Consider the following 13,386-nt stretch of genomic DNA (forward strand, 5'->3'; position numbering starts at 1 on the left):
TATTTTATGTGCTTTTTAATTGAACTTCTTCTATCCCTATTATTCTTAGGCCTTTTCATGGTGCCCCATATTTCCTGGATATTTTGTCTTGAGCTTTTGTTAGATTTAATATTTTTTTAGCTGATGAGTCTATTTCCTCAATTGTATCTTCAACGTTTGAGATTCTCTCTTCCATCTCTTGTAGTCTGCTGTTTATGCTTGCATTTGTGGTTCCTGATCACCTTCTCATATTTTCCATTTCCATAATTCCCTTGGGTTTGTGTTTTCTTTATTGTCTCTATTTTGGTTTTTCAAGTCTTGAATCATTTCTTTCACCTGTTTGATTGTTTTTTTCTTGGTTTTCTTTAAGGGATTTGTTGATTTCTTCCATTTTTTGGTTTGTCTTTTCCTCTATTTCTTTGAGAGAATTTTCCTTTCCTCCTCAAGGGCTTCAAACAGTCTCCTAAAGTTATTTTTTTAGGTCATTTTTTTTATTCATCTGTATTGGGGTATTCAAGTCTTGCTGTTTTAGAGCTCTAGGTTTTGTTGGCGTCATGCTGTTCTTTGTGATGTTGAGTGTGCTCTTACCTTGTCTACTCATCTTTTCCTCTGATTGGCGTAGTCTTTGGGGATCAGTCTTCCAGGTGCCAGTGGACCAAGACTCAGATGTTTGCTCTTTTTGGTGAAGTTGGGGCCATGGTTTCAGTCACCCTGGAGGTCATTTGGCATTCTTGGAGGTCACTCAGCTCCACTGGAGATCACTGTGCAATCCTAGAGGTTGTTCGGGCCTGTTCCCACAGTGGTTGCTTGCGTGGGCCAGCTCCTGAGGAGGTCATTGGCTCAGGCCTGCTCCAGTGAAGATTGCTGGCTCATACCTGCTCCCACGATGTCCCTGGCTTGGGCCTGCTTCTGCAGAGGTTGCTGGCTCAGGCCTGTTCTCTGGGAGGCCACTCCCTCATACCTGTTTCCGTGGAGGTCAGAACTAGAGTATTTCTAAGGCGCATATAGGATATTCCTTGAATGGCATATTTGTCATTCCATGAATGAGAAAGTAGATCTGGAAAAAAGAGGAGGATACCATTTTATAAAGTTTTATGGTATATTCATATTCATATGACACAAAACTCTTTTAGATGCACAATCTGGTGGTTTGGGGGATGTTCACAAAGCTTTTCAGCCATTACCACTAATTCCAGAACATCTCTAGCCTCCCAGCTTAGGCTGTCTATTCACTTTTACTCAGTCCTAGTTCCCTAAATCACACACTAACCTGCTTTCTCACCTGGAGCCTTACCTGTTTCGGCTAGTCATATAAACGGAATTTTACAGTGTGTGGATCCCTTGTGTCTAATCGACTATCTCAGCACTATGTTCTCAGTATGCTTGTGATGTAGCTACACAATGTCAGTGCTCTAGTCCTTTCTGTGAATGAACCGTCTATGTATTTACTATGTGTATGTCATACTTTGTTTATCCATTCATCTATTGATAGATCTTTGGGTTTAGTTCCACTTTTTTTGGCTTTGAGAAATAGCTCTGCTATTGAATGTGCATATAGGAGTTTTTACATGAATGTGTTTTCAGTTCTCCCAGGTATATACTTAGGAATGAAATTGCTGGACCATCTTCTGTGCTTTAGCGTTGTGAGGAACTGCAAGCTGCTTTGCAGAGTAGCCTCATAGTCTGATCAGATGTTTGTCATGGTGATTAAATACCTGAGTGAATCAACTAAGAGGTGAGATGATTTATTGAGGGTCACAGTTGAGGAGACCATTATCAGTAGATCTTGGGAACAGTTGAGGTATTTGTCATTTGCATTAAGGCTAATGTGCAATACAAGCACACTGTGCTCATATTAGTAACTTAGAACATTGGTGAATGTGTCGGGCTCTCATTCAAGGTCATGGCCTGTCTTTTTCCTTCTGCATTGAATGAGAAGGGTGAACGTGTTGGTGCTAGGAAGCGAAGGATGGGAAATTCATCCGTAAGAATTACTCCTGTCCACAATGGGTTCTAGAACATACAGGAAGTGTGCCTTACAAGCTGCCTACCCCACACCCACAAACAGTGCTTCTATTCAGTAATTCAACTATGTAAGTTAAAGGAGAAAGACTTTGGGACACAGACTGCTCACCTGTGCACACTGCACTTCATGGTCCTATTCCTAAAGGCGCACATCGCTTGCAAACACATTTCTGCACACAATGTATATCTGTGCAGTTAGAAGGAAAGGCTTTCAGGGAGTTAATCTGCCAAAACCATCAATAGTAAACTGACATCCTATACCTGCTTTTATTCCATGATTTCGCTCCACCCTCTCTGTGCGGATGGATTGGATCATGACGTTGCCAAACAGTCATCTACACTATGTGTGTCTCTGTGTGTGTGTTGCCATCTCCCCTCACGCTACTCTAGATCACACATCAGCACATCAGCACATCATCTAAATGTATTTTTGGCATAGTGTTTTAAAGTAATGACTGAACGTGTACCAAAGGCTTCCTTCATTCAGATGCTTTTAGCTGTGACCTCCTATTGTACAGTAAGATACTAACTTGTGACCAGGCTCCCTTTACAAAGCCACATGAAACAGTCATTTAGTGGAGGTAGAGTTGGGACTCTAGAATATCCTTTCGGGATGTGGATTACTTGTTCTACACAAAAGAGACAAAGTATAGAAAGGTACAATACTCAGACTAGCTCAAACTCAGGTGGCTGAGAGAATCGAAAGTTAATGAATGAATGGATGAATAAATGAAAGACGTGAAATTTCAAGAATAACACAGCAAATGACACAGCAGTGTGCTAAAGGAAATAGGTTACAGACTGTTTCTGTTATGAACCCTGGCACATGGGTTGAGGTTTACATGCTATGTAAGCATGTCACACTTGGCTAGAGCCAATTCATGCTCAACTATACTATACTATACATCACAATATTTGTATAACATATATCATAAGTGTGTCTGTGTGTGTGTGTGTGTGTGTGTGTGTGTGAGAGAGAGAGAGAGAGAGAGAGAGAGAGAGAGAGAGAGAGAGAGAGCAAGTATGTGATGTCAGTATCAGGGATCTTCCTTTATTGACTTCTCCACTGAACCTGGAAATCACTGATTGACTACTAGGCCACTTGGTTTATTGATCACTGGGTAGCAAATATTAAGGCTTATATACTTGTGTGTGTGTGTGTGTGTGTGTGTGTGTGTGCGCGCACGCGCGTGCGCCATGAACAAAGCTGGGCCCGGGGATGAAACTGTAGCAAGTGAGACAAACATGGTCCCATCCCTGTGGAGCTCCTCATATGGGATAGGGTGGGGCCAGGACGGAAAGACAAACTTTACACAGATGAACTTGCTGATAATTGATTACAACCAACAAGTGCTGTGCAAGAATACAAAGTGCTAAGAAAAAAAAAGCAGAGGACCTAACGTTGTCTGGGCACCAGAAAAGATTCCACTCCTCTGAAGCTGTGACATCCAAGTTGGAATAAATGATAAATGAAGCTAAAAATATGCAGACAATTGGTCATTGAGAGAGCTGAGCGGGAAAGGACCTGCCACCAAGCCGGAGTTCAGGCCCTGGAACTCAATGGTGGAAGGAGAGGACCAGTTCCCACAATTTATCCTCTGACTCCCACGTATGGACCATGAAATGAATGTGCACACGCACACACAGTAAATAAATAAGTGATTCTTTTAACATGCAGAGGTTCAACAGATACAAAGAATCTTTGCCCAGCAGTTGGCTGAATAATAGACAAGCAACCCTTGAGTCATCTTTGCTCTGTCCAAAGCCACGTTACATCTTCCTTTGCTTCTGAAAATGCTCTGTCCTCCTTCACGTGCACTGGAAGATGTTCCACAGAGATCCATGCTAGCTGAGGCACACCAGAACAGATATAAACACATACAGACCAATTACAACAACGCATAATGGGGTTGAGACGTGTCCTTTAGATTAAAAAAAAAACGGGGTTATCAGTTTTCTTCAGATTCTGAGTCCCTGTGCATATGTGAATTGCATAATTGTTCTCCATCAGTTTGGAGCACACTTACCCAAGATAGGCCATCATGTGCTCCCAGCCAGCTGGCAGTCCCCCACATGGGAGCTGTCGCTTTTCAGACTCCGTAACCAGGTCCTGTCCCAAGACCCATTCCAGAGCCTATTCTTGTTCAGTTTTCAGCTACTGAAGGAAGGCAAGCTTTCTATCATTCTACAGAAAGCATGATAAAAGAATAATTGTCACTTAGGAGATGATAAGGCATGCCTCTGAGTGTGTCTGTGAGGATGTTTCTAGGCATTAACTTGGGGCAAAAGACCCTCTTTGAACATAGGTTGACCCATTAGGCTGGGGGTGGGAGTTACATGAAGTAAAAAATAGTTGCTGAGATTCAAATGTTCTCAGTTCTGCTTCCTGGTCTGCCAAGGTGTGAGCAAGCCATCACACCCCCACACCTGTCACCGTGGAGCCATCTGCCAGAATACCGTCCTCTCTTGATGGACTATCTCCTTTCAAACTGAGAGCCAAAATAAAAGCTTCCTCCTTTAAATATCTTTGTTCCAGGCATTTGGTCACGCTGATGAGGAAAGTAGTTAATACTCTGCCAAAGAGAAATCTTTATAATTGGGACTAATTTCAGAAAGGCCGATATGTAATTGTCAAAGAACTCATTACAGAATTTTCCCAGTCTTGTATTTAAAACATCCAAGACCATCTGTTGTCACAAGGTTCATGCTAAATGAGTCCATCCAGGTCACTTGTCATCTGGGGCTAATAAGAACTTCATTAACCTACAGCATCCCAAGCAACATGCCATCCTGGGGTGACAGCCTTCTCAGCCTCACCTGGGAACCCTTAACCATGTGGAAAGGAACCTGCCATTGGAGAACCAAAGAACTCAGTTGTGAGACCACTTAGAAGGGTAGAAACTTGCACCGATTTCCATCCGAATGCCTGGATGTGTTAAAAACCCAGCCCATCTGTGGGAACAGGAAAAGTGGGGCCTCCCCTGTCATTAAAAAAATAAATAAACAAAAGAAAAGCTGTCCCCGTGTCCTGCCTGGGTGGCAGCTCTTCGTTCTTTTAAACCCCCTCCACAAGGGTGCCTTGTCAGATGTTTGCCAAGGCATCTTTTCCCATTGTCTAACTTATTTTTAAAACATGTAGAATCACTCCTTTTATAGAAGAGAAAATGAGTCTCAGATAATTCAGTCCTGTGTGGCCTTCTTTGCATGCTCAGGACTCGTCCAATGCCAAGGTGTAGAAAGCTCTGTGAATACCAATGGCTCTGGAGATGCCGCTCTGAGTTCCGCCTCTGTGCTGCTCTCTGCCCCGTCCCTGTATTTGCCTTTCCGCAGCAGTGGCCAGGTGGCCTGGTTAATTTTCATGAAGTCACTGTTCTTCTGTTTCCTACCTTTCTGTGGAGTCCTTAGCTCGCTCTTCCTTGTCCAACCCAGAACTGGCACTGGATCCCATTCTAGCTATTCTCTAGCCTAACTCTGCTCTCAGCAGAAGATCACACCGCCACTTGACACTAAAGACTGTTGGCATGCTGATGTCTCTCTAGTTGTCAACTCTAGCCTTGGCTTGACCCTCTGGAGTTCGGACTGTAACAAGAGCTAGGCTCTGCATTTCTCTATCTAGCAGGCTTCTTCATTCTACATTTCCTGCACAGGGCTCTAAATCTGTGTCATCCAACATGTGCCTCTTAACGCTAACTGAAGTTAAGTAAAATCAGAAAACTGCTTCTTCAGTTAGCTAGACCTGTGTTGTTAGTGGCTACCATATTGGACAATAGAGAAAACAAGTGTTTCCATAATTAGAGAATTCTAATTATGAATTCTAGATAATGTTGCCATTCCAAAGCTATACTTTCCTTGGGGTCCTTGTATTAGCTAGGGTGTTCTATTGGAAAAAAAAAAACAAATAAAAAGAATAAGTGGTTGGTTGTCATAGATTCACGAGACTAAGGAGACTGAAATGTCCCACAGTCTGCCATCTGCAAATGAGAGAGCCAGGAAAATCAGCGACATAGCTCAGTCTACAGGCAAAGGCATGCAAGTCAAGGAGCCAGTGGTGCACAGACGCTGGTCTGCAGATGAGAAAGGCAACCATTTCAGCTCTAGTCACCAGGCAAAAGGAAAGAGGAGTAAATTTTTCTTTCATCTATGTCTTCTGTTCAAGCTCTCCACTGCTCATGTGATACCTGCCATGTTGGAGAGGGCTGCCTATTCCACTACTCCACTGGGTCCACCGTTTTCAACAGCAATCTCTTCCAGAAATTCTCTCAAAACATACTTAGAAATTACGCTCCACCAGAAACCTGGGCCCTCAATAACTCAGTCAAGATAACCAAGAAACTCAACCATTGCAACTCCCAATTCAAAGAGTGGTGTCCCCATCCACCCATTCCTCAAGTCAAAACCCAGAGACACTGGGGGTCTGTTCCTTCTCCAGTATATTGACACTAGCTCCATCTGCAAACCTCGTTTTCTCCAGAACATGTCCCACCCCTTTCCAGTAATCTTAAACTCCCTTTTCCCTCTGCCCTGATCTGCCTGTTTCCACACTAGCCTTTGCAACCCATCTCTAGCGGCGACAGAAGGGAGTGGGAAGGGACGTGTGTGAGATCAAAATGCATTGTATGAAATCCTCAAAGAACTAGTAAAAATGTTTCCTCTTTTAAGAATTCTGTTTATATGCACCATATTTTTAGTTGGGTTGTTTCTTGATGTCCAGTTGTTTGAGTTCATATTTTAGATATTAGCCCTCTATTAAATGTGTAGCTGGTAAGCATCTTTTCCCATTCTGTAGCCCACTGTTTGGTCTAAATGATGGTGTCCTTTGCCTTACAGAAGCTTTTCATTTTTATAAGGTTCCATTTATTATTATTCTTTCCTGCGTGCATTGTATCTCTTGTTCTTCTCTTCTCGGGCACTGGAGATCAAATCTAAGGCCTTACATAGGCTAAGCACCTTTTCCCCTGTTGATCTCCATTGTCCTCTTTTTATATACTAGGATGAAGTATTTTTACCTTAATTAACTTTGTCAAAGGCCCTGTCTCCAACAGAGCCATTGGGATGTACTGGAGAGTTAAGATTTAAACATACAGATTTTAGAGTGGGATACACAGTTCGGCCCCATTGTACCAGATAGAAAAAGACAAATTATCCAGAATCAAATATAATGGTACATAAGATGTTAAATTTTTCTGGTCCATTAGATAGAAAAACATTTGTTTGTATTTTGGAAATCTCTGAACAGATTGAAGCCTGGCAGATACTGTGAAATGGAATTCTAAGAATAAATTGTTTTTGAAAATTATTGAAGTAGGATTTGACAAAGGAGGAAAGTCCTGACGGCAGAGGTGGGGTGAGGTAAAACCTTGCTCTCACCGTGATGGTTGAGGTTGTCCCCCAGGAGCCAAGTGTGTGGGGACCAGAGTGAGAATGCTAGGCTCTAGGCTGGGAAAATGAGGGACTGTCCTGACTGTCAGAGGGAAATCCCAGGCACTGCCAAAAAATTTGTTTTTTTTCTGGCAAAAAAAAAAAAAGCCTTCATCTGCCCTCTGGATCTCAGGGTTTCTCCATTCAAAGAGGTATTTTTGGTAGTGTTTCTTAATCACAACCTGTATGGTCCAGGAAGGACTTCCCCCAAGACTAAATGTAAAGAAAGCACTTGGTTCTCAGAAAACACATGTTTCTAGCCAGCCTGGCTGGATGGAAGGGGTCCATGAGGACCACATTGCTCTTGTAACTGTTCTAATAGTCTTCCTTCTGTGCTGTTTCTGCCCTGCTATAGGATAGCTTTATGCAACTTCTTATGACAGATTCTTGTACCTGCCCAGTACAAGAGCACAGAACTCTTTCGTCTTCTCTCCGTTCATCTATGATAAATTTTTTGGTTAGTGGGACACATTGCCCAGCCACTATGTGCACTTCATTCAGTGATTGTGTGAGTGGTGTTGTTAGAACGTCTATTAGTTACTTTTCTCATTGCTGATAGCAAACACCTGACAACCAACAACTTAGGAGACGAGTGCTTTGGCTTATAGTTTAAGGGGATATAGCCCATCACAGCAGAGGAGGCATGGCGGTGGGAGCATGAAGTGGTTGTACACAATGGACCCACAGTTGGAGGAAAGACTGCACAGGAAGTAGAATACCAAAGCCCTCATCCCTCACCCCCAGTGAACTGTTTCCTTCAAGGAGGCTCTAAAGCAGTACCACCAGCTAGGGACCAAGTATTCAAATGTATTAACCTGTGGCTAGCATTTCACATTCACACTGTAACCATTTTACATACAATTTTACATAGTAATAAGCATCAAATTTTAAGATAACAAAACATTGTCTTTTAAAATCAGGTAGTAAAGGCTAAGGAGACAGTCAACAGGCAATGTACTTGTTATGCAGGCATTAGGATCCATATTGGACCCCAGCATTCAGAACTGGGTGAGTGAGATGGATCCCAGGGTCTCACTGGTCAGCTATTCTAAGCAAATCAGTGAGCACCAGGTTCAGTAAGAGACCCTATCACAAAATGTAAGGTGGAAAACGATTGAGGAAGATACCCAACATTGACCTCTGGCCTCTACACATATACACGTGGTGCTCCACATCCCCCATATACACAGAGAGAGGGAGGGAGAGAGAGAGAGAGAGAGAGAGAGAGAGAGAGAGAGAGAGAGAGAGAATAAGATGGGTAAGTTCAAGTTCATAAAACAATAGCATTTACACTATAATTCTTGGTGCCTTGAAGAAGTTACACTGCACAGTAGTCTATAGCAAGGCAATCCAAGCTTAATGTTTTCTCAGTATAGCATTTCTGAAATGTCTCTTGACAATTGTTTTTTCCACTTATAGGTATTTACATGGTTTAAGAGTTTCCCAAATAAACAGAATTTTACTGAGATTGTGACATCAAAGCAATTCACATTGGCATATTTAAAGTTGGCACATGTTATGACAGCTATGGACTGTAATAGGCAAGGAGAGTGAGCTACTGAACAGACCAAAGTTCAGCATAAACTCATGCTGCTCTAGAAGTCATCAGAACTGGAATCCAGCAGAATCAAGAAATATGGACCATGTCTTCTCTCTTGTTTCCTTGGTGTTTAGTAGCCAGTTTGTCTTCCTATGTCTACATCCCCTGAAGCTGAACCTCCCCCTCTGTGGTTTCTTTTATGTTGACCTCCTGAAGCTCATTGAATATTAATACTCATTATGACATGGAGATTATGACCATACGGGATCTATAAGAAGTGAATAGAAGGAGGCTGGGGATAAAGCTCAGTAGAAAACTGCTTGCTGTACAAGCATGAAGCCCTGGGTTCAGTTCCCAACAGTTACACAGGAAATGCTTGCAGGTGAGACAGTATGTACCTGTAATGGTGATGCTGGAAATTGGAATAGGGGTTACTGGCCCATCTAGACAACTGATACTGACCTCTGACCTCTGAATACACATGCACACATGTGCACATACCAGCATGTACACACACACACACACACACACAGAGAGAGACAGAGACAGAGACAGAGAGAAGTGATTAGGGCTCTATTCTCATGCATGGATGAGTCTATTTCTGTGATGAAGGAATTAATGGCTAGTGGATTCTTTCAAGTGGATTCAGTAGAAAAGCTGCTTTGGCTGGGTCTGTTGTGTCCATGTAACACCCTACACACCTCCAAACTCTGCCAGTAAGAAGCCCATCGCCAGCAGCAATCTCTTAGCCTTGGATCAGATCCAGGGTCAAGATAAAGTTCATCTTTATAACTCAGTCTACATTGTATTGATAACAACAGAAGAAAGAGACAGCTTCCGATAACTCCTTGTATCACATAATCCATTCTTATGGTTCTCCTCCCTTCCCCAACCGCCCTGATACCTCACCCCAATCCTGATTTCATTATGATGCTTTGCCTGCTTTGATTGGAGAGTTTGATTTTTAACATGGAGTTTTAAGCATTTTGCAGCAGAGGCTTCCCATAGATGACAGTTGTCGAGAAGGCAGCCTCTCCACACAGCCCACACAGGTCAGCCAGCCATGTGACCTGTGTCTCACCATGAGGAAGCTCATTCCTCTGTTGATTCTGAAACAATATAACCTTGCATATCTGCTTCACATGTACTTTCAAGAACAGGCAGGATCCTACTCAGTGGAGGGAAGGGTATTTTTTCACAGCACTGGAGGAGGGGTTAATTCTGCTGGGAGCTCCCTTCCTTGCTTGTGGTGTCTTCTGTGGTAGATGGGACAGAGATCTAATTCCATCATGGAAGAATCATCGTTTATGACTTTACCTCAACCTCAGGATGTCCCAAAGGTCTTCCCCCAAATACTCTCATTTTGAAACTTGCCTCCAAGAAGGAACTGGGAGCCATTCATGTCTTTACAGTGGGTTTTGAAAATGCGTGCCTTGTGAATTTTTTTCTGAAAGTATAAAGTGATTTGCAAATTTAAGACTTCTTTTTAAATTAATATTGTTACTTTTTTTCTGTCAAGTTTCTAAACATTTCCCCAGAGTCCTGGTTTCTAAGGTAACCAAATTCTTCCTAAGCGATATTCCTAAGTATGCACTCTGAAGTTTAAGAAAAAGAATCTTAAGTGCAGATAGGGAGGCCTGTGACAGCACACACCATCCATCCGCTGATACTGATGCTTCAGCTTCCACTGCACCGCTGCCCCATGGCCATGCACAGATGTGCATTTTATAGACCCCACCAAGGTCTTAAATATCCCATTGGAGAAAAAGACCTTCCAAGAGCAGTAAGCTGGGCAGATGAGGTTCAAGGGAGGCAGAGGAACGGGCAGGGTTGGGCTGTGGAATGCTCAGTCAGGAGGTGAGACGGTGGGAGAGGTAAGGATTATTGCCCGACCTCCAGGATCTGGAGAAGAGACAAAGTGGGGACAGGCTGGCCAGCAATGGGCGGGCATCATTGGAAGGTAGAGCAATGCTAATGGATGAGGGATGTCTCTTACCCCTTTGTAATTGATAACTACTTAGCTATCTCCAAGTGCGTAGGTTCATGCTGATGAGTCATGGGCACCCAGGAAAAGCTGAATGAGTGTTGAGGAAGTAATGAGGTGATTGCCTGCCGGGCATCCATGCTCACCTTGCCCCCATGGCATCAGTCTTCCTATGGTAGTACTTCCTCTGGTTCAGCAGAGGGTCAGATACTGAAATCCACTGGAGTTGTAGAAAGAATTTGGCATCACTTGCCAGGTCAGGGTGTCTAAGGAGCTTGGCTCTCTGGAAGGTAGATTGTTAGACGACATGGTCGTCAGAAAATGCTGCCATCTGGGTTGCTTCCAGTTCTTGTTTGTTTGTTTGGTTGGTTTTGGTTTTTTCAAGGCAGGGTTTCTCTGTAGCTTGGAGCCTGTCCTAGAACTAACTCTTGTAGACCAGGCTGGCCTCGAACTCACAGAGATCCACCTGCCTCTGCCTCCCGAGTGCTGGATTAAAGACGAGAGCCACCACCGCCCGGCTGCTTCCAGTTCTTTTCACTCTTTGGGTTGCTTTTTATTTCTCCCGAGCGCCTCTCCCATCTAGATAGTCAGTTTGCTTTGCAAGGGAAACATTCTCTAAGCACATTGTTGCTTAGAACAGCTACAGGTAATGGAAGAAAACCCGAAAACACAAGACTTTATAGCTTCAGTTGTTTTTATTTTCATTATCAGCTTTTTACAGAGATGGTTTCAGTGGATCCATTATTCCATGTTAATTGCCATGACTTGTAGAACGTGAATCGTGTCTTCGCGCCTGTGTGTACACTGCTAACATCTGTCTTTTATCGCATTAAAACTCTAAAGGAAGGAGTTGTTTTACGGTTTTAATATTTCTAATAAATGTATGTTTTTATGGTTTTAAAATTCGGAGGTTTTTTAATAGCATGTCCCTCGAGTTTCTTTCTACGATGCCTTATTTATGTAGATAAAGCACTGTCCTTTTAGTGATACATACATTCTCAAATTTGAAAGTAGTTGGTTGGTTCTGCTCTGGGCTGCTGCTTTGTTTCTTTATCAGGGCTACAGTGGCATAGAATGGCAGGGTCAGAACCAACTTATCTACCTGCCCTTAACTGTGTCCACCATAAGTTTACATTTTGATGTATCTTAAAACACAAAACCCATCAAATGAAATATAAAACTCAGAGTAAATTCGAATGAAATGTTGTCACCAGCACATACCAGAGCTGTGTGATGCAGTGTCCTCCTTTTTATTATTTTGAGTCAGAGTCTCACCATGTAGCTCAGGCTAGCCCCAAACTTGCCACCTTCCCACCTCTGCATCTCAAGTCTTGGGCGTGCAGGCATTTGTCACCACACCCGGCATCGTGCCTTTCCCCGCCCTCTTTCTTTTCTGTAACTCTCCAGTGGCTTTGAGAGTCTGAGAACTTTCAAGGGTGTGCTCCTACTCATTGTTGAAGAGTTGACCAGATTCATCTGCCCATTCAAATAGGTAGAAGGTCGAGGTCCAAAGATCTAAAGGGCACCCGTGTACTCAGAGTCTCAGGGGCTAACATTGATCAAGAGCCCAGACTTCTGCTGGGAGGCCATTTTGACTTTGTATTGTTTCAGCAGAACAGAGAAAAGAGGTGAAGGTCAGGAATGGCTTCTTAGGAATAGCTACACCCCAAGTCTTGGGGGGGTTGTTTTGTTTTTCTACTTTCCTTTTATTCTGTGCATTTTTTGCTGCTGTGATGTAGGGACCTTTTCTATGGATTGCTTCTGGGGAAAAGGTTGGGTACACTCTAAACTCAGAATTGGGCTCATGTTTTAAATTTATTTTTAGAAATGAAGTTTGCTTTTTTGCCCTACTGAAAACTCTCAGTGATGAATCATTTCGAATGCACCATCCAGCAGCCCTCTGTGTTCCTAATGTCTTATTTATTTGTTTCACAGCGTGTCCGGTGGAGAACTCTTTGATCGGATAGTGGAGAAGGGATTTTACACAGAAAAAGATGCCAGCACTCTCATCCGCCAGGTCCTGGATGCTGTGTACTATCTCCACAGAATGGGCATTGTTCACAGGGACCTCAAGGTGAGGCATTGCTCAGCAATACCAACTACTCCACACCCCATAAAGCACCTGCTGGAGAGGACCAGCTACGGTGAAGGCATAAGGATGCTTTGAGAGGAGACAGGGGGAGTGGGCAGCATGTACTTTTTAGGTGTCAATGCACTGAGGCCCAGAAGTAGAAGATCAATGCAGCTGACCACAGTTTATGAGATTCTGTAGCCGATAGGCAGCCACCAGGGCCATAGCGAGGTGGTTGTGTATGAATACAAGAATTTCTGAAAGAGCATTCGGTACATTCTCTCCTCTTTTCTCTTCCCTCCTCCCATCATCTTTCCTCCTCTCTTCCCCTCCATGCACCGTCTCTCCATTTCCTTGTTTTCCCTCCTT

General features: G+C 43.3%; 1 protein-coding gene across 3 annotated transcripts in view; it reads left to right on the forward strand.

The window, feature by feature from the left end:
• Camk1d (calcium/calmodulin dependent protein kinase ID) overlaps positions 1–13,386 on the forward strand; it is a 407,849-nt gene that overhangs the window by 328,672 nt on the left and 65,791 nt on the right. For all 3 annotated transcript variants that reach the window (XM_075970441.1, XM_075970439.1, XM_075970440.1), the window contains exon 4: positions 12,882–13,020. In XM_075970441.1, coding sequence (XP_075826556.1) covers positions 12,882–13,020 — 139 coding nt within the window. The remainder of the gene's footprint in view (positions 1–12,881; positions 13,021–13,386) is intronic.

This window comes from Microtus pennsylvanicus, chromosome 4 (assembly GCF_037038515.1).
Source record: "Microtus pennsylvanicus isolate mMicPen1 chromosome 4, mMicPen1.hap1, whole genome shotgun sequence".
NCBI lineage: Eukaryota > Metazoa > Chordata > Mammalia > Rodentia > Cricetidae > Microtus > Microtus pennsylvanicus.